The 25671-nt window shown below is 39.8% G+C and overlaps 1 protein-coding gene across 2 annotated transcripts; it reads right to left on the bottom strand.

The window, feature by feature from the left end:
• rspo4 (R-spondin 4) lies at nucleotides 1-21971 on the bottom strand. Of its 2 annotated transcripts, none has more exons than XM_042089640.1 (5): nucleotides 21854-21971; nucleotides 12961-13149; nucleotides 12647-12784; nucleotides 8128-8325; nucleotides 1-1468 (listed from the first exon to the last, which is right to left on the bottom strand). In XM_042089640.1, exons 1-5 carry the CDS (start codon nucleotides 21930-21932, stop codon nucleotides 1353-1355), a joined length of 720 nt encoding a protein of 239 aa, XP_041945574.1. In that variant the 5' UTR covers nucleotides 21933-21971; the 3' UTR covers nucleotides 1-1352. The 2 variants fall into 2 exon arrangements, with proteins under 2 accessions (XP_041945574.1, XP_041945573.1); XM_042089639.1 differs by lacking the exon at nucleotides 1-1468 and adding an exon at nucleotides 7117-7355.
• Between the last annotated feature and the right edge of the window lie 3700 nt (nucleotides 21972-25671).

Consider the following 25671-nt stretch of genomic DNA (forward strand, 5'->3'; position numbering starts at 1 on the left):
ATATAGTTGACATATGTAAGTCACTTTGGACAACAGTGTCTGCTAAATGAATACATGTAAATGTACATGTAAAATCAATTGTTTGAACAATACCTCTATAGAATTCTCAAGGTGAATGACTGTATTTTTTTAAACATATTACAGTACAATGGAGGGTATACTGCAATTAATATTCTGTTTCAGTGTCATCTTCTGCAGACTTCAGCCTATAATAAACAATAATAAAATAAACAGTAATTATCTCTAATATTATTTTGTTCTACGTCTGGTCATGGATTTGTTTTGGTTGATCACACACAAATGGAATATTCCTTACAAAAATGTTCTGGAATGGAAGTATCTTGAAGTGTCACAACTGCTCAATTCTAATTTAAATTCTTCAGCAAAAAGTAAATAATTAAAATGAAAAAAGAACTCTAATGAGCATACCATATAATCTAACGGAGACCATTCTGAGTGCACATAAGACTCCATGCCACATTTCGACAGAGCTGGGTTATATCTTAGGGCAACTAAAAAAATCCACCTCAGAATGGGTTGCAAATACTTAAATTCTTGAGTAGGAATAATAGAACTGCTTTTTTTTTATACATTTCAACCATAATGTCATTTTCATGAAGAACTTGCACATCAAGGAAAAAATACTGTGGTCAATGACAAAAGAACAGAACCCAAGGGTGCTGCCAAAGACGAGAAGATACTGAGATACAACTGAAACCACATTATGAGGAGTTTAAGATGTTGTCTGTTCTTCATCAAATGAGTGCAATGTCATATCGGTACACATGTCAGCATAGTTTTACAGACGCATATCTACAATATATGAATGCTTTATATTTTCTGACAAAAGTGCATTTGGGGTAGGTATTCCCAAATTGTCATTAAGCAGTACGCAATTACATGTTAATATGTGCCAGTAAGTAGAAAAATAAAAAGTATGTATTTTAATTACATAATGTATATCATGTGCTGTAATTCTAAAAGTTTTCATAGTCTTTAATCTAGCTATTTCTGACCAAAACATTATTGAGCTGCAATTATATTTAGCGGCAAACCCCCTTTTCTGAACTTTAACACAGTGTTCCTGTTATGAACACATTCACTCACATTTAAACATATATAACAAATATTCAAGACAAATCAATATATATATCATTTTTTCATAAAGCTAAAATCCCATGTCAGAATGCAGTTCCCAACAGCCTTCTCAGCGCTGGCAGCGCTGAGTGTTTATACTACAGGCAAACTTTACTGTGCAAGAAGTGGGTGCCCCTCGGTTCATTTTGTCTTGGGCTGGTTCAGAGGGGAATCATCTGGGGTGTGTTCGAGTTCTCCACGTGACAGGGGGGTGCTCATCTGGGGTGTGTTCGAGTACTCCACGGGACTTCTGTTGTTGTTCTGTTACTTGGACGCCTCAGGTGTTTCTGTGCCTTCTTCCTCTCACCCCTTCTCCCACTCTCTCTTTTGTCTGTCAGAAAAGAGCGACAAAATCAAACAAAGGTACTTGAATATGCCCAGCTAAATGCATATTTCACTACACAACCTTCGTAGAGGGGGGGCGGTGGTAGTGTCTGTGGCAAGGTGGCAGGGTGGAAAGGTGGCGGGGTGGGGGGGTAAGAAACTGGGCTTCCGATCAGAAGCCAATAAGTCGTGGGTTCTATTCCTGGCTGCCACCGTTGTTCCCCTGAGCAAGGCACTTAACCCCCCAGTTGCCAAAGGGGGTCAGTCCCTTCAATTGGTCTCTGTAAGATCTCTTTGGATAAGCGTGTCAGCTCAATGCATTTAAATAAATCAAATATTATGAGAACTAAGACACATTAAACACTAGCTGATGCACAGAACTGAGTAACTCCACCTAGATATGCTTCGTCTTTTCAGTTCACATTGCCCCGGGCTGGTAAGATAATCTATCCAGTTTACTCCAAACCAAAAGAAGTCTTTAAGGCCTCAGCCTTTTCAGGCTTTGACAGGTTATGCTTTAACCAAAGCACCTTTTAAATGAAGGCATGCGAGTAAAGCCACTCTTGCACAAACATTCCCAAACATTTTCTCTACATGTGACCTACCAGCACTCCTTCCAAATATGGTTTGAGGTCTAGCCATAACTCAATCAGATTCCATGGCACAAATCAATTACAGCTGAAGCGAGCTTAACCTTAAAAAAAGATAGCTTTCTTGGGCACTGGCATGTCAACCCGTTAAAGCCAAATGCATTTCAGCTTAAATGCTTTCAGTTTGACATGCAGTTTGAAATTGACAGCAGACCTATTCGTGGGTGGCATTCTCTATCTGAGGAGTAGGGAAACAACACAAGGAAACAAGAGCCAGAATAAAGCACAGCAAACTCTCCGTAGGAGACGGAGGGGAGGAGTATTCATTTCTCATCTTTTCCTCTTTAAAAAAAAACCCATAAAGAACATAATCTGTGTTTGTCTTTTTAAGGAGCCACAAGGTTATCATACAAATTAAATAAACTCTAATTGAGAGCAGAGGGGGCTGTGGAATTAAATGGACGTAGAGGGCTGCTGTTCCTGCCCTGAGTGTGCCTCAGATATAGGACTACCTGAAGTCAGCTCTTGGGACTCTGGATTGTTCTGGAAGTCACAACCCTAAAACCCTACCCCTGACCCTGACACGTACTAAGGAGTATGCATAATATACTGAAACTTACAAGACACAACACACAAGCATGTATTCATTTAGCAGACACTGTTATCCAAAGTAAATACACATGTCAACTATATTACAAGTGATTTCATTGCCCTTGAGCCATCAAGGGCACAACGGTGGAAGTTGGGAATTGAACCCACAACTTTTCAGGCTACTGCACGCTAGCCCAGCTCCTTAACCACTACACTACCACAAACGAAACAAAAGAGTGAGTTGGGTATTATGTACAGCAACCATGTCAACTTTGCAGTAAAACTAATAGGACCGTCTATTAGTTAATCAAAACTACACCAGAAATGGCTATCTAACTCTTATTATGTGCAGTATTTTCACATTGGAGAGCCTTTATTAAATGTTCCATTATGTTGCCATTTGTAGGATACAAGGTATCACCGATTCAATGCTAATGGAGTGGGATGCTGCCAGAAAGTGGAGTAGTCTATTTGTCTGGTGAGATTCAGGACATATGTTAGGATTTGAGCTGTTTTGAAAAGGGGGAACCGTTTATTCCACATGCTTTTCATTTGAATTGAATGTTTTGGTCACTGTAATTTCCTTATTTAAAATCAGTGTTTTAATCTTGTTATTAGAGAAGTCTGGTTGGAGGCCGCTCTTGGATCCCCGCTTAAACAGATTGTGCTCCCCTAGCAACAGAAGTAAAGTCAATCCATGGCTATCATACAGTTCACTCTTGTTTGTAGACAGACAGTTAAAATCAATTACATCAATTGAAAAACAAGACATGTATCGTTTTGGACCAGGACCTGCAGAGTTAAAAGGTACCGCATACGCCACCTAATAAGAAAAATCGTACAGTCTTTAACTGATTTAACTTATTTCCTCTGATGGCATGTGTGCTTGGACTACCTGAAAAAAAAAGGAAAACAATTGGAAAGGGGCTAAGGAGCTGCGACCGCATAACATGGCGAGAACTTGCGCTGCAACAGAAACTGAATCAGATACTCATCTTCCCTTATTACATGGTCGTGTACCAGTTTTTGAAAGTTACTGGCCTGCTGCTGGGACCAGCGTTCTGCACGGTCTTTTCATCTACACAAATAAATCTGTCAACAAATACTAAAACTAAACAATACATCTTTCATCGCCCGTGCGGGTCTCCCTACATATGCATCCCACTGGAGAGGTCTTAGGAGAGTGAAACTTTTTAAAACCCATCCTGATTGATTACTTAATTGGATGTTGACATGGAGCTTGGCAACTTACGCCACAGTGTAAAACGTATCGCACTGGCGAGCTGCTAAAAACAGCACAGAGCTCTGCACCGTCCTAATGGGATAGTGCTGCTGAGTGTGGTCGTAACGAGGGCCAGAGACTCCAGCTTTCTGGCTCATACCTCATACACATCTAAGTATTTTTATCGCCTGACTTTTATTTCAAAGCGTTGTAAAAATGTCAACCAAAGATAAAATATGTTTTACTGTCCTTGGTAATGTCAAAATGTTTTTCGGATTTCGGTGGAATACAACTGGCTTTGATAAAATAACTGTAACACAAGCCATATTATAATAATAAGAAAACATGTGCTGTGCATGATGCATATGTTAAATACCATTAAGTCACTGAGAATTGTGGTATGGAAAAATATTGACGTAAATCCAAGCAAATTATATTAATGTCGTTCCTCCATATTTATATGTTGTGGATGCATACTGCATAACTGCACATATTATAAACAGTAGATGACTATCTGACACAAGTTACTAAATCACTAAAAAGATTATACTAGTTTTTCAATTTTCCATTCATCTGGACACATTTTGCCATATAACAGAACATATAATCAGTGCATCTTTTTATATAAAAATATAACAATAAGGGTACATCCGTATGCAATTATGGATTGACAGCTGTTGAGCTTACCGCAATGATAAAAAAACAGTAACAGTCAGTAAGTGCCTTTTAACCATGTTCATCATGGTAACAATATAAGCTGTTGACTTTTCAGTTTCTTAATTCATTTAATTATGCTGCTACTTATTGACTGATATTGTTTGGTTTACTTACTAATATGAACCCCCCTTTTTCCATAAGATCGTCAATAGATTCACTTCTAACCCATAAGACATAAAACCATGTGCATGTCTTCGTCTCAGATCACACCTGCTTAGAGATGTGAGGTAAATCTTGCAATGCCACATCTTACTTTGTATTAAGGCCATGGCTTTGAGACAAATGTGGCATTGAATGTCATATAATGTCGTACATTTACCATAAAAAAATGCAAGAAAAAAATCACAGATTTATGGGAAAATAATACTTGGATATTCTCAGACATTATAATAGTGTTTTTTTCTGTCAAGGAATCACAGAAGGAATCACTTCACATAGTAACCACCCACCTAGTATCTCCGTTTATTTTCATTTCACTGAAATACTAGTCTGGCACCTGACAATACACTAACGTTTCCCTCAGCCACCAGGGTGGCTAGCCAATTAGCGATGAGAGGAGATGACGTTAGTTTTGAAACCGAAAGTGGCTGAGGTAAACAGTATAGTAATTTCCTGTGTATTATTGTGTATAAACCACAGGACAGTGTTAAAAATATATATAATTAAACAAACCCATGTACTAAACCGCAGTGCCCAATAGCCCTATGAATCAGAATCAGATTGTGCTTTAATCATGAAGAAGAAAGAAGAAAACAAATGCATTCCCATGTATAGCCCATCCCCTTTTATGAACCTGAAGAAATTCTGCAAAATCAATGTATAAGCATCGGTTAATACTTGGGATATCAACATCAAAGCCTGGTTTCCCGACTGCCGATGCGGTTTATTATCAGTTTGTAAAAGTTAGGTGAAGTCGGAAGTAATGTTAGGAATCCCTGATCAATATGATTGTTAGGCTGGACCAATTCATTTAAAAGTTGACTTAATTAGTTAGGGTTGGAAATATTCCCCAATCGTGAGAGGCCATACTATTAGGCTATGTCATGAAGAACTTGTCCTTTTCATTTGGGTTTAGCAAGAGATAGGCCTACTTGTTATTTTTGCCCAGAACCACATCATCCTGACTGAGGTGCCTTGGCATCTTCACTGCTATTTTGTACATGTAGTATGCAGGTTACATACATGCACGTAACGTAACCCTATGTGTAGTATTGCAGATGCAACGATGCTCTGAGCGCTCAAGTTCAAATTCACACATGGCATGGAATGATTTGTCAAGGAAAAACTGAACAACTAAACTCATCTAATGCACTACATTTTGAGGTGTTGATAGGCCAACTTAATCAAGCCTGTAGAAAGAAAACCAAGAGATAGGTAGATAGTCACTGGCATGCAGTGTGATCACGTCATACAGGCCTGTATTGTGCAAACGATTTTACCAGCTTGTGATGTGATGACGTCTGCAAATATAAGATGATGTGATTCCTTGACAGAAAAAAAACACTTTTTTTCTCATAATTATGTTAGCTTTTTCTGCCAAATTTGTGATAATAATGTCATGTCAAAATCTGCTTTTTCTGATACGTTTGTATGTTTTTTCTTATAAATTTGCGACTTGTCAATGTGACTTTTACACTTTCGTAAAAAAAAACACCAGCAACTTGACAACAGCACCTATCACCTACTACAGTTCAAGTTAAAACTCAAAACTCTGTCTTCACAATCATGCAAGGTGATGTGAAATTAGGTACCTGTTCAGTAACTAATCTATCAAGTATACTGTTGCTTGGGTATCAGTGTTGGATTGGTGTAGACAGTCTGGGGTTACTCATCCTGACCATAGCCTTCCATCATGCAAAAGCAAAAACTGACACCTTAAACCATCAAGGATTTCACTTCATAAATATATTATATATATATATATATATATATATATATATATATATATATACACGACTGTTTGGTTGAATTTCCTATTCTCATGCATTGTTTAGAATGTACAATAATCGTAGGTTATTTGTACACCTATGAAGTAGCTCCAGTTTTTTGCCCGTATCCCACTTGTATATTAATTCTCCAAACTCGTTGTGAAGTATATATACCTTCTGCTGATGCAGTTATATCTGCAGTATGCAGTTTTGCACACATGCCAGCGCTCTCCAGTCCCTGCTGATGTCTAGTTGTACAGGACAGCCTGTCTCAGGACAGGCTCTGACACAGGAAAAGGCATTGTGCAAAAAATAGTGTGGGATGTAGGGATACCAGATAGCGGTTAGTTATATTTTTGATCAAACATGCAATTACTGAATGGTCTTAAAAGTCGTACAAGAGATGACACATAGACATAAAGAATAAATCAAACTAAAAAAAAAATAAATAAAACTTTAGATATGTCCACAAACTCTTTTGGGAAAGATGCACAAAAAACAGACAATTCTAAAAAGACCCGACAATTTATACTATTATATATACATACATATATGTAAACTGACAAACAAAAGAAAAAAGAAATGTTTGTCTCCTATCCCATCAGTTCCTTTGTCAATCACTGCCCAGAAAGCTTGGGTTACCCCATCATCTGAAAGCAATAAGGATGGATATGAAAATTATCAAAAGGGACATAAAGTAATCTGGGCGAGCTGAGAGGAATGCCAGAGAATGCCATGTGGATTTTTCCTCACAGATGGGTGTTATTAGGGACTGCTGATGGCTGCTCCAAGTCGGAGTGAAGGAGATCATGTTTCTCTCTCTTATAATGCCACTGGACATCGGATCTGCCAATGATAATGATAATTGCAGCAAACAAATGATTTCCAGCGTAGCATCAAGTGGAAAAAAAACGAAAGCCGCTTAAACAGAAAATATCTCTGGCTTGACTACGGGAGGAAGCCGTTGTGCATTCCGATGTTTACTGTTTTTTGTTTTTTTCCATGTCATGTGCAAACCATGGAACGACAAACAGCTACTATGGGTATTGTTTTCGAGTAAATAACATCTAAACCAGGATATGCAACATAATTTAAAAATGATGGTTCTAAAACAGAAGTCTGGAGAGGGGCAATCTCAAGTGTACTAAATAGTCAGAAACAAGACATATCTAGTTATCACAGTTTGCTTTGTTTGTTAACAAGTGGCTTTTTGTAAACTCTTCTTCAGTGATACCCAACACGCAAAAGTAATGCCTGTCTTGTCTGTCTATGTTCACGTTTTCGATACTTTAGGACCTGAATAAAACTTCACATCTCCACTTACAGTATATTTCCAGTATCTTCAATAGCAAGCACATGTTGGTTTGATTTCTAGTAGAAGGCTAATTATGGTACAATAGTGCTCTAGGTGAACTCTGTACAAATTGATGTGTTCACTTTCCAAGACAGTAACCGTCCGAGCCAAGAACACACTGAAGCTGTGCATGTGGGTGGGAGAGATCATAGACTAAACAACGTCTGTTGGGGTTTGATTCCAGTTTGTGGCCAAGATGAAAGGAGAACAGGTCAGTCAGGCACTTCCACACCACTACCCCATTCGCACCAATACCCAGCTCACCTTTAGGACACCTCTTCTTCATGCGACACCTCCTGCTCTCCTTGGAGGGGGGGCAGAGTGAGGACAGCTCTTCAGGCACTTTCCAGGACAGCACACGGGTCCTCGTTTGATGGCCCCATCGGACCCCGCAGCTCAGTCCGTTGTGCTGACAGAGACTCCACTCGCCCCAGTACCCGAAGGGGCTGAACAAGCAACCCTCTTGAAAACAACAAGAGTTTATATCAGACTGCTGTAGTCTGTAGGGTAAATATGAACAGAAACCTCACATGCCCACCCCTCAATGTGGAAAAGATCCTTTGAAAAACGAGGGGCTGGGGTGGGGGAACCAATTTTCCACAATCAATTAATTAACACTTGTTTAGGAACAGAAGATTACAATTTCAGCCATGCGTGTTCACTGGTATCTGTCACCAACACTTGTATGTATGCTATGGGTGCTGTTTCTAATCTTAAGCCTGTGACATACCAGGCTCCACAGGCTGTGCTCAAGCAGTCAGCTAACATGCTGTGTGAACAAATGAGTGAAAAAGCTAAGCACCAAGCCTATACACTATAATCTGGTCTCATATTGCTATGTTCATACAAGAAAACATCTTGACCTAATAAACGCAATTCAACATAGGCCTACAGTCTGGTTACTTAAAGGGACACCAGGCAACGTTTTCATGTTAATTACTCATCTTCGTAAGTCATATGGTTAAAAGACTCACTACAGGGCGAATGAAGACTCTTTCGACCGCCCCTATGCCTGTAGGAAGAATATCCCGCTTGCAAGTTCAGTGTATCGTACCCGCCGACCGAAGCAGGATCAGTTTACATCCTGCATCCATAGCACTAGCTAGCGAGCGCTAGCGATTGTTGCAAACGTGTGTATAATGGCAGAGCCGTCAAAGAAGCAGCGAAAAAACCCTTGACAGATGATGCAAAGAAAAGGAAAAGAGCTTCAGACCGAGCGAGGGGGAGTTTCGTAGAGAAAAAGCATCAGGCTTGCCTGGTGTCCCTTTAAAGTATACTGTTCAGCAGGATACTGTTTCCGACGCCTCTGTTAGGCTATATTCAGGAGGCCAAAAGGTAGTACATAATATATAGTCCTATAGTATTGACAGATGCAGTAGTAATTCCTAGCTAAGGTCTTCTCTGCACTGTAGCAGTTATTCTCTTGCTGTAAGTCACTTTGGATAAAAGTCTCTGGTAAATGAATAATTGTATGTATGTAAATTGTATGTATGTAAATGTCTTCTCTATCCTCAATTCAACAAAGTATGTATAGAACCCCCAATAATATATGTGAACCCCCAATAATATATGTAAATGTCTGTGTCAAATGTCTATGGTATATGAAATATGTATGTCTGTATGTGTCATCCCTATGTCTGTGACCATGTATGTGCCATCCTGTGCTTGTGACCATGTAGGATGAAAAGCGGTATGGAATATGGGAAAAAGAATTTCCTTAAGGGGACAACTAATTAACTAACTAAAGCATTTTGTCCCATGGAAATGATAGCTTAGGCGAAAGGTCTACCAGGAAGACTCATGGTTTCTATCATCCATTCATTCATGACCATGGCTCAAGTGGCTCATGCCTTTCTTCAAAGTGTAGCATCTGATTCACCTCTCTGCTGCTTTCAACACACAAACTCTGATGTTGGGTCATGAATGGGGACCTATGCCAAACACTGCTTACTGTTCCTGCGACTGCCATCTTTATCTCCGATTGTTATCTTCATTGCTGTAGGCTATATCTTATTCAGGATTACCGCTAAACTGTTGACCCTATCTCTGTCTACTGAAGTTTGTTGAGTCTTTCTGGTAGAAATGGCTTGTTCCTTACAATAGCTGGGAAATAGCTGGGGATAGACTAAATGTTCTTTTTTAATTTAAAATAGTATTCTGCATTTATTGCATGATTATTTCCCAAAAAATAAAAAATAAAAGTAATAATCCAACATTTCATTACTGAGTAACTTCACTGCTTTGATAGATAGCTAGCAGACACGTATAATATATGTACAGACCAAACATAAGGCCTGATTACAGCTGTAAAGGCATAATGTAAAGGCAAAAGAGACTTCTACACAAGTTTGGGTGATCGATCAAAACTGTCAAACTTTGATGTAGTCTTCTTCAGTTTCATGGCAAGGAAACTATATTTTAAGACTGAGGGGTCTTAACTTCACAAAAAAGTCAGTGTTTGAGGCATTGTAGTTCAAGTTCACAACTCCACCATCAAGACACCCTTCAACTGCCATTATGGCAAACTACACTTGCAAAACACTTGACAAATGGCAAGCATATCTGGTGCTGTATATTAGATGTTTGTGATGTACGTGTGAAACTTACCAAACATGGCTATGGATATATACTGACTATACCATTTGCAGCAGCAGTCTAATATACAATGATCTTTCAGTCGAGTTCACTCAACGTTAACCAATGGGATTTCATTCTCAGAATGAAATTCTCCAGCCATCCTTATCAGGGATTTATAGGGGCACACTCCCTCTTACTCCTTCAATAATCACGAAGATCCTTCGAACCAGTGCTCCACCCTGCCCAGCTGGCCTCAGCCCGGGCGCTCTTGCTCTCCCGCTCAGGCCGGGCTTCCTCCCCATCTTCGCCCGTTCACCGCCTTGGAGCCTTGAGCGAGAGTGATGAGCCATTTGTGGACAGGTTTGGGCTCGGTGATGACGCAATATCACTCCTCACCTCGGACGAGGCAGAAGACCACCTGCCGCGGGTGTTCCTTCCCCAAAACGTCCGAGAGCTCACTACACACACCAAGCATTGCCTCCTGGGGGGCCTGGAAAGGCGACTCTATTGAACACATCTGTCTGAGCGCAAGCTGGGCTTTGGGCAACACCTCTGCACGCTTCTACAGCCTAGATGTAGCCAATACGTCGATCGCCTCATCAATACGCCCCGAATCACTGTGTGTTCCTCCTATTCCTCCTATTCCTGGGAACCCCCACATTTTGTGCCGCAGCTCCCCCTCGGGAAAACCATCATAAATCTGCTGGCACCAACCATATGCACAACGTGCCCTGACTGTGAATTCCCTAAGCAAACAGTACACACACCACCACTTGTGTGCATTAACGCTGCCCTTCAGCTGTGCATCAATGAGTACCTCTCCTGTGCCAGCGAGTGACCAACACTCATCCGGCATCTTGTCAGTATTCTGCTTGTGAGACACTGTCGGCCTGCATTCATGACTAATACCATGTGCACCATCTGCATGAAGGGGTCTCATGTGCAAATCCATGGCGTCTAGGGTAACGCATCTCTGGCAGGGCTCCATCGAGTGCTAATGAAGTCAGCAAGTCGCTCATGAGTTGTTATCACGGCCCTGCTGCGGCCAGACATTAGCGCTGCTAGTGTTCTGCTTCTGCAATGTGTGGGCAACACACCCAGTGACTCTGTCATATAGCCTGACGAGCCAGACCCACATCAAGATGTAGGGTCTGGGAACTTACCATTGGCAGTGCTCAATCCGTGGGGCGGGATAAACGGTTGTCTTTCAAATTTCCTCTGCACGCAATAGGATAGCGCTACAACTCATGAGTCCCATGCATTTTCCCACCAGTAGAGCTAGTTGGCTAGTTGATCAAACTTTTGCCAATTTAAAAAAAGCTTAACTCAAGTCCCGATTCAAAGACCGCTGTTCGCCAGCAGCAGCATCCATCTTCTTTGTTTTCAAGTAGCAGGAAATTCACACCTAACCGTCGCCGACTCTACACACGATGTGATTGGCTTGATAGAAGTTTAATTTTTCCAGCTCGCAAGCCAAAGGGGCGTGGCTAGACTACCCTGGCTGCAAATTACATTTGCTGCCGCTAGGGTGCGTCTAGATTTCTAGGCTATCTGTCATAGTAAACGCGTGTCCATCGTCGCCAATGAGGAGCTGTGGTATACGTGTTCCCATTGGTTAACATTGAAATAACTCGACTGAAAGTTTACATAAGGTTATGAATATGATCTCTGAAGGATATGAGACGTTAACCCTTTCATGTCACATTGCACTCTGGACCTGGTCCGAAAGATCACTTCATAATTATTAGTAAGGACTACTTTCTCACAGAGACACAAAATCCCTGAAAAGGGTGGTTGGAGATGGTTGGTTCAGATCGATGACATCATCAGAGAATGACTTCCCATTGGCAAACGTCTCATGTTCATATATTCATAACCTTCCGTTCAGTGGTGTGTTGCTCAGGCATGAGAGACCTCTGAATGTCTTGACTGGCCAATCAGAACGGAGTGTCCCACATGAAGACATGGAAAGAGGATGAAATAGGAAAGTTCGGTGTGGTGGTAGTGTAGTGGATAAGAAGCTGGGCTAGCATGCAGTAGCCTGAAAAGTTGTGGTTTCAATTCCCAGCTTCCACCGTTGTGCCTTTGAGCAAGGCACTTTACCCCAAGTTGCCCCGGGGACAATGTAATCCCTTGTGATATAGTTGACATATGTAAGTCACTTTGGATAACAGTGAATAAATGTAAATGTCAGCGTGAAACTCACCAATGCAATCTGTTAGGTGTGGGAAAGTGCCTTCGGGACAGTTGCTGAAGCACTTGCCTTTGAACAGCTGAAATCCAGCTTTGCATTTAGTGCAGAAGTCTTTGCTGAAGCATCCCTCGCACTCCTGTGCTTTGCATTCTGGGAGGAAAGAAAGAAAACCAGCGTTGAAGCATTTAGGGGAATCACCATTATCTACAAAGCATCTTGTCTGTGTACATAAAACACCAATGGTGGCCAAGGGGCAGCAAGGGCCAGCCATGCTTACAACAAAGCACATTCCTGCCCAAGCCACAGCAGTGATTTGGTGAACTCACTCATGCAGCGGTTCATGTCCTTCCCACGCATGCCGAAGTGGCCTGCTGGGCAGGAGTGGAGACAGGAGCCATGGTGACTCATGCCCCGCCTCTCCAGGAACAGGAAGAGCTTCTCTGGACAGCGCAGGCAGCCATTTTCCTTGGAGCACTCAAGACAGTTCTTGCAGTCCTGAGGGTTGTCTTTCGCAGCTGGACAAAGAAGGTCAAGGTCAAGGTCAAAGTTTTTTTTTTTACCCCCGAGGGGCAATTAGTGGCACAGCTAGCAATTAAAACAAACACAAACAACAGCATGGCATACAGCACACCCACAAAACAACACAGATCACATACTGTACATTTCAACAAAGATATCGACAAGTTCTGCATCTGCGTCCTGAAGGGAGTAGCCTAAACTTACTGAAGAGGGGGGTGGCTTGGGCCAGCAATGACTGACTGGTGAGACGATTACACAGGTGAGATGATTACAAAGTTGACACTGTGTAGTCCCTGATTTTACTGTAGCCTGTCGGACCTGCACCAGCCCAGCCCTTTCCTATCAGTGTTTCTGTATTCCAGCAGGGGGGCGGTAGCCGTGCCGGTGTGCACAGGTGTGCCATGTTGTCCTGATGAGCCACGGGATAAAATGGCCTGGTTTTAAGACCTGGACGAACTCCCTCTCCTCTTGGCCGTCATTATGTTACGTTATCTTATGTTATGTTTTGTTTTGGTTTGTTTGAACATTTGTACATAACCCCCTAGACACCAGCATGCACTACACTTTACGTTTTAGCTTCAATATACTGCCTTTTCCTATAATTATTAAATACATATTCTTTATCAATACTTTTGCGTGGACTTTCCTTATGTTTCATGTGCCTGAGCCAGCATATGTGACAATAGTGCTTTGAAGGATTTGTTGTCCCAAGTAAAACACATTTCTTGCCACGCACATCAGCACCGACATTTTGAACTAGCAAGCATTGGATGAACAATGGATTTTATTGAGCGGCGCCAACAAAAAAGAACTGAATTATAATCTACACGGTGGTGGCAGCAGAGTTCAATGCTATTGTGCAGGGTTATATTGAAAACAATGAAATCTAGCATAATCGAGCGTTGAAAGCGTAGTGCATCACACACATGTCGGCGCCAATGTGTGGAGCGCTTAAGGGTTCTCATCTCAAAACCGTTTTCAAAGGTCATCATTAGGCACAATAAAACATTAAATGACTGGACGCCCTTTCAGATATATCTGAAACACCCACTACGTCCATGGTTTCATTCACCATGGGGACATTCTGCCATATAGTGTTAATTTTGTCACCTATTTTTAATTTAGTCTTAGTCTTGTGACGAAATGTCCTTTTTAGTCTTTGTCATATTTAGTCATTCAAATATCATTTTTGTTAGTCAAGTTTTAGTCAACTAAAAGTCTCGTAATTTTAGTCTAGTTTTAGTCAAAAGAAAACTAAAGCTATCTTAGTCAGTTTTAGTCAAAACATTTCAGTCTTTTTTTATAACAAATTATTTCAGTCAGTCAGTATGTTTACATGCACAGGTAAGTCGAGCTACAGTTATAGCTCGGCTGGGATTTGACCACAGACAGTAAAAGATTTGATTGGACCACTGTCATGATCTTCGTAGACCAGTGTTTCACAAAGTGTGGTCCGCAAGCTATCCCAAGTGGTCCACGAGCAGACGTGGTAAAATATAATATAGATGAGTTGTTTGCAATATTGAACCAACTTTCATGTAAATTCAAACAGTTCTACAACACTGTCTGTGTCAGATATGCCAGTTTAAATAATATGAATCCTCTGACACAATTAAGCAAAGTGCAAAGACAATAAGCAAGGTGGTTCAGTGAGTATTGTGTAGGCTAATATACTGCTAGGTCTATTTTTAATTGTTTTTTAGCTAGGTAGTCCGTGCGTTTCTTTTTTATTGATTAGTTAAGTGGTCCTTCATCTGAAAAAGTTTGAGAAACACTGTCTTAGACTCAAGTATGAATGTTTACTCCGCCACGCTAGATGGCAATATGCGCCCAAACGCAACACAAACTCTCTATCTTAGCTAACTTGCTAGCGAACTTTCCATATTAGCTTACTTGCTAGCAAACTTTGCATCATCAGTGTAACTAGTTAAATAGTTGACATTACTTGCTGAAAATGTTCGTATGGACATTCTGGGGGATGTTAATTTGTATATGTATGAGAGAAGCTTCAGCTTCTGGGTATGTAGCATTGTGGCCTAATGCCTAGGTAGTTAGCTTGCTAACTCTGACAGAAATCTCTGGTGTTCTTGTTCAATGTAGTTTCGTACAGGGTTGCAGCAGAGAATGTCTAGTTGCAGCAACAGCACGTAGACTAGCCTACAGGAAAGCTGCTGCGCATGAACCATGAACTCATTCGGAATATTTTGAAAACGTAACAGCTATTCTGGCTTCTCATTTTTTAGACGAAAATGAAGAGAGATTTTATCTTAGTTTTTATTTCATGCAAAACATTTTAGCCTCGTCAACAATAATGCATCTTAAGATAGTCTTAGTCAGTGTTTCATGACATTAGTGCAGTCTTGTCATCTTCTCGTCTTAGTCATGGAAAAAAAGGTTTTTTCTCTAGTCTCGTCTGACGAAATTAACACTACTGCCATAACTAAAGAATTTCATATGGTTCTGAAAAAGGCAGAGCCAGAGGGTCACAAAAATATGTCCAAAGATGATTTAATAAAGCGGTTATCTTATTAGGTTTACTTACAGAAGAAATAAATCATATTATTTTACGACAAAATTCTGTTCAAATAAAAAAAATAAGGCTTTTTATGGCTTGTATCTACATTTTCATACTTTTCAAGCACACAACAGTCTACCATACTGCACTGTTAACATATTTGTGTGCTTACACAATTTAATAAGACAACCAAATCTGACGTCATACTGTACCAATTGGATAGAATTGCCTTGAGGGTAATAAGGTATTTATTGTAGTTCCCAAGAACAGTTTTTTATATAGAAATAAAATGAGAATATAGCAGATATTGATATATTGCAATATGGTGTGATTCTAACACAACCCAGAGGCCGCCACTGCCAAACCACAGAATTCTAAGGAACACCAACAACAGGAAAAAACAAATGGTCAATCCAAGGTTACAAAGGGTGCATTGTTTATTTTTTATTTGATTTTTTATAGTTGTCTTGATAAATGTTCATAATAATTCCTTAATTAGTTAATGATTTTTATAGTATACATTTTTACTAACAAAATGATTGACCCAGAAGATGTTGCCTATTTGTATTTTATAGGGTAAAATGATTATAAACCTAGACAGTTTTAACTGCTACCAGCCTAGCTTATATCACTATCAGATGGGTGAAGGTACATATGACAATTTTAGGACCTCCATATACCCTATACTGTCTATGGTTGGACCAGCATGTTTCAGGTCTACGTATACGTATGCAGTATGTACCTGCAACATCAAACAGGTACAGTATCTGACTTCATTACATATGTTGCCTTCATTACTTTAGAAGCAGCCAGGTCCATGACAAAACCACTTACATAAGCTACCAGCCTAATCAGTATCACTTAGGCTATACTGCTAATTAAAAAGTGCTTTAGGCTATATTGTTCTAACTATGTTTTATCAGCCATTCTCAGGTCATAGATCCAAATAATGAGCTGACTTCATTCAGTTACTCTTTGATGTCAAAAATTATGACTTTTAAAAACATCCATCCCATCCCATGTGTGTGTGTGTGTGTGTGTGTGTGTGTGTGTGTACAGCCCTGTCAAATGAACGTAAATCAAAGGGGGTAGCTATTAAGCAACCAGGACAAAGTTGACGACATACTCACCCAGAGGAGAGCATTATAGTAAAATATAATCATTCCTCCAGAGAGAGACAACTTAAACGTTCCCATAACGTGGTCACCATAAAGCTGCCTTACAAAGTTAACCCAGCTGCTGGAAGAGTTATACCTGTTGTCACAACCACAGGTTAACTGACACATGAAAATATACTGATGAATGGTGTGTAAGTAAGTTTTCTCTCAGACAATGAAATGAAAAACACATCACAAAAAGCTTCATCCAAAAACTCCATTTGAGTATAGTACAAAGCAAAACAGCTGAAGTAAATATATTTCTTTCTTAAACTACAGTATGCTTAAGTGACTAACAGTGCAGTGCAACCACAAACCTCAGTATGCTTAAGAAATCCACTACCCTGTCCATTATGCCCAGCTTTGGAACATGCTGCTCTCCCCCAGCAGTGGAATATGTTCTTTATGCACTGCACATGTCTGTGAGGGGTTCAGTAGGAGAAGGTGAATGAGATAGGACTCATTCATTTATTCTCTCTTCTCTCTTTTCTCTCTTTTCTATCTTCTCTCCATCCCCCCAGAGTATCAAGAGGGGCAAGGAGGGGTCTTGGGCACGGGTTTCTGATCATGTCTTGTCGCTTATAAAGGAAATAAGGGGAGACAACCCAACCTCACAGAGTCAGACCACAACCTCACAGCTGAACCAGCCATTGAAACAGGGCAGAGCAACCTAGGAAGGAAACCTTAAGGCCGTCAGGCCGTCTATGTATTTTGACTCTCTGATGTCTTACACACAAAGGCACAGATAATGTCAAGTGGTTTTAGGTATTGGATTGAGTTTGAATGGTTCGATACACAGAGCTACTCGGCGGATTAAGCCAATTAGAACCAATATGATGTCATTCCACAGGAGGCTGGACCCTCTGTCCTAAGTCAAGTCCTTTACCATAGAATGAACAATGAATGAATGAATGGGCCAAACTATCACAGTGCACTGACGGTAAACTTAAAGGCCCCATAAAGAGTTTTTTTTTTTACCTTGAAACTTTCAAAATCATTTTGATGGCACATAAACTCTTAATAGGGTGTACAGCACTTCTGCAACACTCTGAGCAGGTCTTATCACTTGTAAAATAGCCTTAGGAAGTTGCTGTTCAGGTAGAACATAAAAAAAAATCGAAATGGAAAAGAGCTGCTTTGCTAGAGTACAAATAGGTAGGCTACCTACAGGAATTCAGAGCTCTCTTTCTACAGACTGCTGTTGGGGCATTCTAACGGAGTTATGTTTCAACTGCTTCAACTGCAAGTCGTCCAACAACATGCCCTTTGGATCCTGTCCCATCTACTCTTCTACAGTCTATCGAACCTGCTGTTCTACCAGCAGTCACACATGTGTTCACAACACTTCACTCAGTTCTGGAATAGTTCCTTCTTCTTTTAAACAGGCAAGGGTTACACCTATGCTAAAGAAAAGTACACTTAATCCAACTGAAGTGAAGAACTACTACTTCTTCCTTTCTTGTCAAAGGTTTTGGAGAAAGTGGTCTTCAAGCAAGTATGTGACTTCCTTTCTCAGAATAACTTACTAGACCCTATGCAGTCTGGTTTCAGGAGTGGTCATTCTACTGAAACTGCGCTCCTGTCTGTGACTGAAGCATTGAGAGTAGCTCAGAGTCCTCAGTTATCAGTATTAATTCTACTAGATTCTACACCTTTGATACTGTTAACCATGACATTCTCCTTTCTACACTATCTGAACTGGGAATTTCTGGGAAACCTCTCGACTGGTTTGAATCTTACCTTAAAGGGAGTTCTTTTAGCGACCTCACCACAGGTGTACCTCAGGGATTAGTATTAGGGCCCCTGCTTTTCTCTATATCATTGCTATGCGGACAACACTCAACTTTACCTATCTTTCCCACCTGAGGACTCTAGCATTTCCCATTGGATTCTTGCATGCCTTTCAGTCTGGATATTTCAGTCTGGATGAAAGATCGCCACCTTTGGCTTAATCTCTCAAAAACTGAGCTTTTGGTGTTTCCAGCTAAAACAGCTATTGTGGATCTGCTCCCAGTCCCTGCTATCTTACAGTAATTCAATGATCAAAATATATATCCCCAACCGCCCACTGCGGTCTTCTGATGAGTGTCTGTTGTGTCAACCAGCCATAAACGCTACGTCAAATTCAAGACTTTTTCCCTCAGTGGTTCCTTGTTGGTAGAATGAGTTGCCCAGGGTTCTCCGTTCCTGTGATAGTTTTTGGTCTTTCAAGAGGGGTCTATAGCCATATCAGTTCAACATGCACTTAGTTTATTAAGCGTTTCTTATGCGTTATGGTTTGTATACTATTTATTTATTTTCATTAGGTTATTGATTGAATTGACATTGTTGTTTATTATTGTTATTCTCATTAATGTAGTCTTACCAATAAGACCTTAAGATCTTACCTTTTTAAATTGTTTAAATTTAACTTTTTTTTTTATTGTTGTTTTTACTTTTTATTGTTGTTATTTGTATGTCGCTTTGGACAAAAGCGTCTACTAAATACCATAACCATAACCATGTTTATAGTTTGTTGCAAAGATGCACACTTAGTTCATTATTGCACTTCTCAACTGTAGGGGGGACCCGAGAGCAAATCTTCTTTAGTGCAGTCAATTTTGCTTCATTATTTTGTTGCTATTAGGGTTATGGGGAGTTAATAACACTTTCCATGACATCAATGATTACGGTAGTTTGTTCAATCTATTTGATCCAGTTATCTGAGAATGCTAAATGCAGAGTGTGAGTTGGTTTCTAATGCATTACATACACACTGCTCAGTGCCATAGCTGCTTCTTCATGACCATCATCAATTCAATTTGTTTGTGTGCCATATAAGTCTTAGATAGATAGATAGATAGATAGATAGATAGATAGATAGATACTTTATTGATCCCCAAGGGAACATTTAAGGATTTTCAAGGATTCAAATCTGTGTGCATTGAAGCATAATAAAGTTGTATTTCATGTAAAACACATAGGTAAACTGTATGCTAACCAAAAACAGTGGTGAACTAAATAAATTGAGCACTAGTCTGAACACTAGATCACAGACATCAAAGTTATTCTTCACTGACAAAAAAGCTTTCACAACATCAGCAACACAGTTAAAATGCCAATGTTGTGTATACTACAATTCTGACACAATGTAAGTTTAAAAAACTAAAATCTTGCACTGGAAGTATTCTTATGCTTATATCTACACTTGATTGCGTCATAGCGATTCATGATGGCAACTAATACAAAACAGGCACCACACGTATCATGGCATCTGATTTCAATCCCAAGATTTAACACCATACTTCCTTCCTATGGAAATCTGTTTCATATGAATGCAACCATCCAGATAAAGTTATATTTATCATGGCATTACTCAGGTACAGAGGAGCCATAGTCTAGGCCATGTGAGAACATGTGATGTCAATTATTCACATGGAAGGCGCAAGGTTGTAATTCATCTTCAGCACTAGTATCTTTCGCTTCAATGGAAAAAAATCATATTATGTTGTCTTAACAACTGGTTTGGGCTTTCTGGGGAAGTTCACTTAACCTGTAGGGTAGATATTCAGGAAGGTGGTTATATGTTTAAGTAGTAAAGACGATCTTAATCCCAGCTATGAAACTCCACATCTAGTCCAACAAACTGGTAAAAACTCACAGTGATTCTTACAGTAGTTGAATTCTCTAGATGCTGCAATTCCCCATAGTTCAGTTGAGTTAAACGTTGCATTTGGTTCAAATATAGTGTCATGACAAGAGAAGCTACATTAGACCTAATAAATGCAATCCCAAATTACTTTAATTTCATGTCTGATGTTCAAGGCATGGAATGACTCAAAACCAAGATGAACATGTCTTGTGCTCTTGCTCTTCCTAATCACTGGCAAAACTATAAAACAGTTCTGATAGATCATTACAACAGTCTGCAAAAAGTATATGCAACAATTTACAAACATTTTGTTCCTTACATTAAAAGTCTCATGAAATGTAATATCTAATCAACCCTGTAAGATAACATAAATGAAATGATGGAGAACATTCTTCTGTACAAATAAACACAATGTTTTGCACTAGCTTTGCAATAATTAGAGGTGGAGATCACTGAAAGCCCACCATATAATATCACCATGATACTTGTGCCACAAAATGATTAATTTCAGTCTTTTGGGGATTTGCCATCTATTGCTCATTGTGATAGCATGTATTACAATGTATTGCAACTGATTTCCATGTTGTCTTCCAACAACACAGAGGGGGAAACAAATACATTTAAACAGATCCAGCTTATTTAGACGAAGTGATGCCCAATGGCCAATACAAAGCAAGAGGCATAGCAATCTGGGAGTGATAATAACGCCTCCAGTAAGTGCAGGGAAATGTCCTAATTTGAGGCTTAGCCTACGGCAGTCTATACCCTGTTGTTTGACAGAGGTGTAAGGTTGAGGAGTCTGTAGCTGTCAGCTGTGAACTTTGACTTATTGTGGCATCGCGCTGTGAGATTGTAACCACTACCAGCTGCCCTCTATGCGGTTTACAGCCTATCTCTTCAATTAAAGGTCCACTGAAATGTCTTCAAAACAGTAGCGTGAAAATAGCTAACTTAATCTGAAAAACAAAATTGCGCTGCAACGAGCTGATATTTTTCTTATCCCCACATATGTTTACAAAACTTCACATTTCTCCTCTCTAAATGTGTATCCAGCCTATTCGAAATACTGCATACTCTGTCTCCTTACTTTGTCTCTGCAGTAGCTCCACCATAAGACCTGTTGATGGAATTGACATAGGTTGTAACCTGCAGTAAAGTTAAGGTTGTATTATCACTCTCAGATACGCGTAACGCTGCATAGGCACACAACTATATGCAGCAATTCGATATGATGTCCATATGCATGCAATTCACACATTTTAACGTTAGTCTGTCGCATGATGTGTTAGGGGTTGATTATTTAGGGTAATTCACCTAGGATGAGAATTCAAAACTAGTACCAAAATCCAAGAAACCGTTTAAGAGAAGTCATAGTAAAAACAAATATTGGTGCTCACCTCTTGGTTTTCTTGTTGTCGAACTCAACATAAAACTGTTACAAACCAAGATTAGAAGGGCAAATAGTCGCAAAGGCATCTGTGCTAACGACAGCCACCTCAGTGCAGGTTCCGTGACATCTGAATGGTCTGTGATGTGCGCAAAAAAACGCAAGGAGAGCGAATCCAAAAATCAGGAGGTGGGCAACTGTTGCTTTCCCGTTCTAAAGTGGGGGTGAATCAGTGTTTCGACAGTCACTCCAGAACTGCAATAAAACGAGTCGCTTTCAGCCTGTATCGGTGTTATTATTCTTAACCCTATAATGACTCTGTCACGTAAAACGTCTGTAGACTAATGCCAATTAGGCTACACCATCAGGTCAGTACAATTAGACTATTTTGATCAGCCAAATCACTTATATGATGAACGTCTCTGTAGGCTAGGGGCCCACTTTCAACAGTTGAAAATCATTAAGCCTGTTTATGTTTTAAAATAATATTTCATTTTTGTTTATTTCACTCATCTTGCTGATATGTCAAAACAAATTTGCCAAAACAATTTTACTATGTAGAATAAGCTGAAACACTGTCATTAGAACAGATGTTTATTCTGATAAAACCTACAGACTACTGTTTAGATGGGAACAAAGAAGATGAGGACCAGATAGTTATTCAGCCCAGAGGACAATTTTGCATTCCTGGGGTAACTAAATTACAGCCAGGAATGAATTTACTGTGGTTATAATGCCCAAATTATGTCTCCCTTGTTTTCATTTTGAGGCTTGGGGTTAGATTTGTTTATTTTATCAAATAGGTCCAGGGCATCATTAGCGTTTGAAGGGTGAGTGCAGTCTCCTCAGAAGTTAGATATTGACTGGCCATTATAGTTTTGTCCATTGTTATGACTAACAGCAAATGTTTGTTTCTTGTAGTTGACTTCTTGCACCGACATCCAAATAGAATTAGACATAAAACTTTTGAGGGGGCATAAGGCAGCCACTGAAAATTGGTATGTGATTCTGCTGGTGTTGTTTCCAGAGTTAAAGGGAGTATTTTTTTTTTAAATATTTTGAAATTCCATCATGTCATTCTTTCTTTCCTCCATCCAACAATTACTCTCATATTGTTGGCACATCAATTTGTGTGACTTAATCCTTATTAAATTATTTCAGCATTTCTTTGATTTATCGTCATTAGCTCCTTTGTATATGGATGGTAGCCTAGTTATTATGATCTGATAGTGACTTAAAATATAGCTTGAGGATTACATTTTATATTATTCAAAATATGTAAAAATATTACATATTTTTATGGAGTTGAGATACAGGGATTAGGATTAAGTCTTGTTGTTTGCTTTAATAAGTATCATAATAACATATTTTGAGACATAATCTCAAAGCAAGGTTGCAAGGCTGCAAGGTTGCAAAGCAAGATTGTCCTCTATGCTTGCTATTCTGTCACCCACAGATTGTGCATCTTAAAACAGTGAAGCCGTAAATGTCTGTAAAAAACATGTTAGTCATCCAGTGATGGAAACAAGGAGAACCACTGTTTTCTGAGGTTTTGAAAGACCCTGGAGATTTGATATGCTTTTGGTCTTGATTTGACTGAAATGTTATTGATAGTGAGACTATTGAATATGCCAATATGTCATCAGAGCGTTGATATGCTTAAACTGCCACATTGGATTTGACAGCAGTGAAGACAACGTCCTCCACTGAACTTGTGATGTAATTGTCACATTTTTATTTTAGGTGCTGTTTTTCCACAAAGCCATCTTACTGTGACCTTGATGATAGTGGACCATGCAAGCTCTCACACACATCCTTGCACTCTAGCCACTGGAGGTTTCATGTTTTGTTAACTAATAATGTCAATCAAAGTCACTGAGTCATTGAGCTTAGAGTCAGTTTCTGCCAGATATAATAGAATTCAGAATGGCTCACACACAGTGAGTCCCTTTGGATGATTCCATAATCTAACCACCTTTGAATCGTTTAGCATTGAACTCCCAGCCCTGAAATAACATGATTTGTCATTAATCTAACCATTTATGAACAAAATCATCATTCGTCATTCATTTAAGTAATTGATCATTTGGTAAAATACATCTCCTTGGGCTACATGAACTCATGGTCTGCCTTTGATAATGGCAAAGAGAGGAAGGGGCCTATGTGCGCATGACAACATGTTAAATGTACAACAGATGCTGCCTTTAGCCGTGTGAGTTACTGGCTAGTTAGTGGCACGCCATGGAGCTTGTATCTGCTCAGTGTATTGTGGACACTTCATGTCTCATCTCAGCTGCACTCTTCCCACATGGTGACTGCCATACAGACTGCCATAAGTGTGTGTGTGTGTGTGTGTGTGTGTGCATGTGCGTGTGTGTGTGTGTGTGTGTGTGTGTGTGGAGGAGTGGGGGTGGTGGTTCTGCTGTTTTATGTTTGCGAGTTTTGCTTTATCTGGATTTTGTTTTGTTCAGGGGAAAGTGGTTTCAGCATAAACTTCCCCCTTGTGTCAGAGACATTTGGATTGTTGTATTTCCCTCAGTGCATGTTTGGACCTGATAGTTTTGTCATTTTAATTGTTTCGTATGTGAATGGTCAACTTGACCTTTGTTGCACAATCATGCGATTGAATTTCAAAATCACAAATAGGTGACAGGTGATAATAGACCTGAAAAAGGCATGGAATTGTGGGAAACTAAAATAAAACTATAAACTGATGACTATGTGGACATATGAGCAGGACATATGGTTTTGACATCAAGTTTCCTGCATTTACTCACCATGTATATTGCACATCTTAACTGGAATGCAACTTTGAATTAAACATTCCTATCATCTTGATCACACCATCCCTACATTTTACTTTGTTGTACAGTATTTTGTTTGATTGTGAGATGACTACTCGTCTGGAGAAAATGTCACTAAAATCTGGGATTGAGTGTTTCAAAAGCCAGTATAAACCAGACTGGTTGTCCAACTAAAATCTATTAGGGGGTGATCAGACAGAACACGCTTTGACGCTTGTAAAACGGAAAGCGCAGCAGGCGCACAAAACGTGAGGTGCTCTGGGCGCATAAGCAGCATGCAAAACGCTTACGACCAATAAGAAACAACATAAAAAAGGCGCACCTCGCTGCAAATCTGAACTGCTATTTTGAAATCTACCCACAAAAGGCAGGACTGGTATAGAATTGGTTTCCTATGTACATATGAACCATTCCTGAACACATTTAGAACTAATTTCCCCTGTGTTTGTCCCCAAGTTATCACATATATGGCAATGAAATATATCCTGGTCCCTGAGATAAAATATTCAGCACCTGTTTCATTTGGTTGTATGGGCTTTTCAACAGGATTTCAAACAAAGAGATTTTACATAGACAGTAGGCACCATCATGTTGCAAAAATGTCCTGTATACATACTCGTCCAGATATTCAGCATTGAGTTGGGCGCAGGGTACAGATTTTGTGTCAATCTCACATGACCATTCTTTGTCATAAAATCAGTTCCATTCTGGTCCTCAGCTACTGGCTGATTGGTACAATGAGTCATGTCCTAGTGGTTGAGACTCTTCCAATAACATTATTTGTGTGTTTCCATCATAGAAACCAGGGCGAATCAAAGTTCAAGGCAGTGAGTTCCCATAACATTTGTGGTACCTATTCTCACCAAACAGAGTGGAGTTATTGCTGTAAATGTTACCGATATGCCAAACAAATACATGAGTAACTGATGGCCATGTTTAAAAACAGACTACTGACAAGCATGTATGTTCCTGGATGAAATAGAATATCCTATGACAAAATGGAAAATTAGAACACAGCAAAGGC

The sequence above is a fragment of the Alosa sapidissima genome, chromosome 4, assembly GCF_018492685.1.
Source record: "Alosa sapidissima isolate fAloSap1 chromosome 4, fAloSap1.pri, whole genome shotgun sequence".
Taxonomy (NCBI): Eukaryota; Metazoa; Chordata; class Actinopteri; order Clupeiformes; family Clupeidae; genus Alosa; species Alosa sapidissima.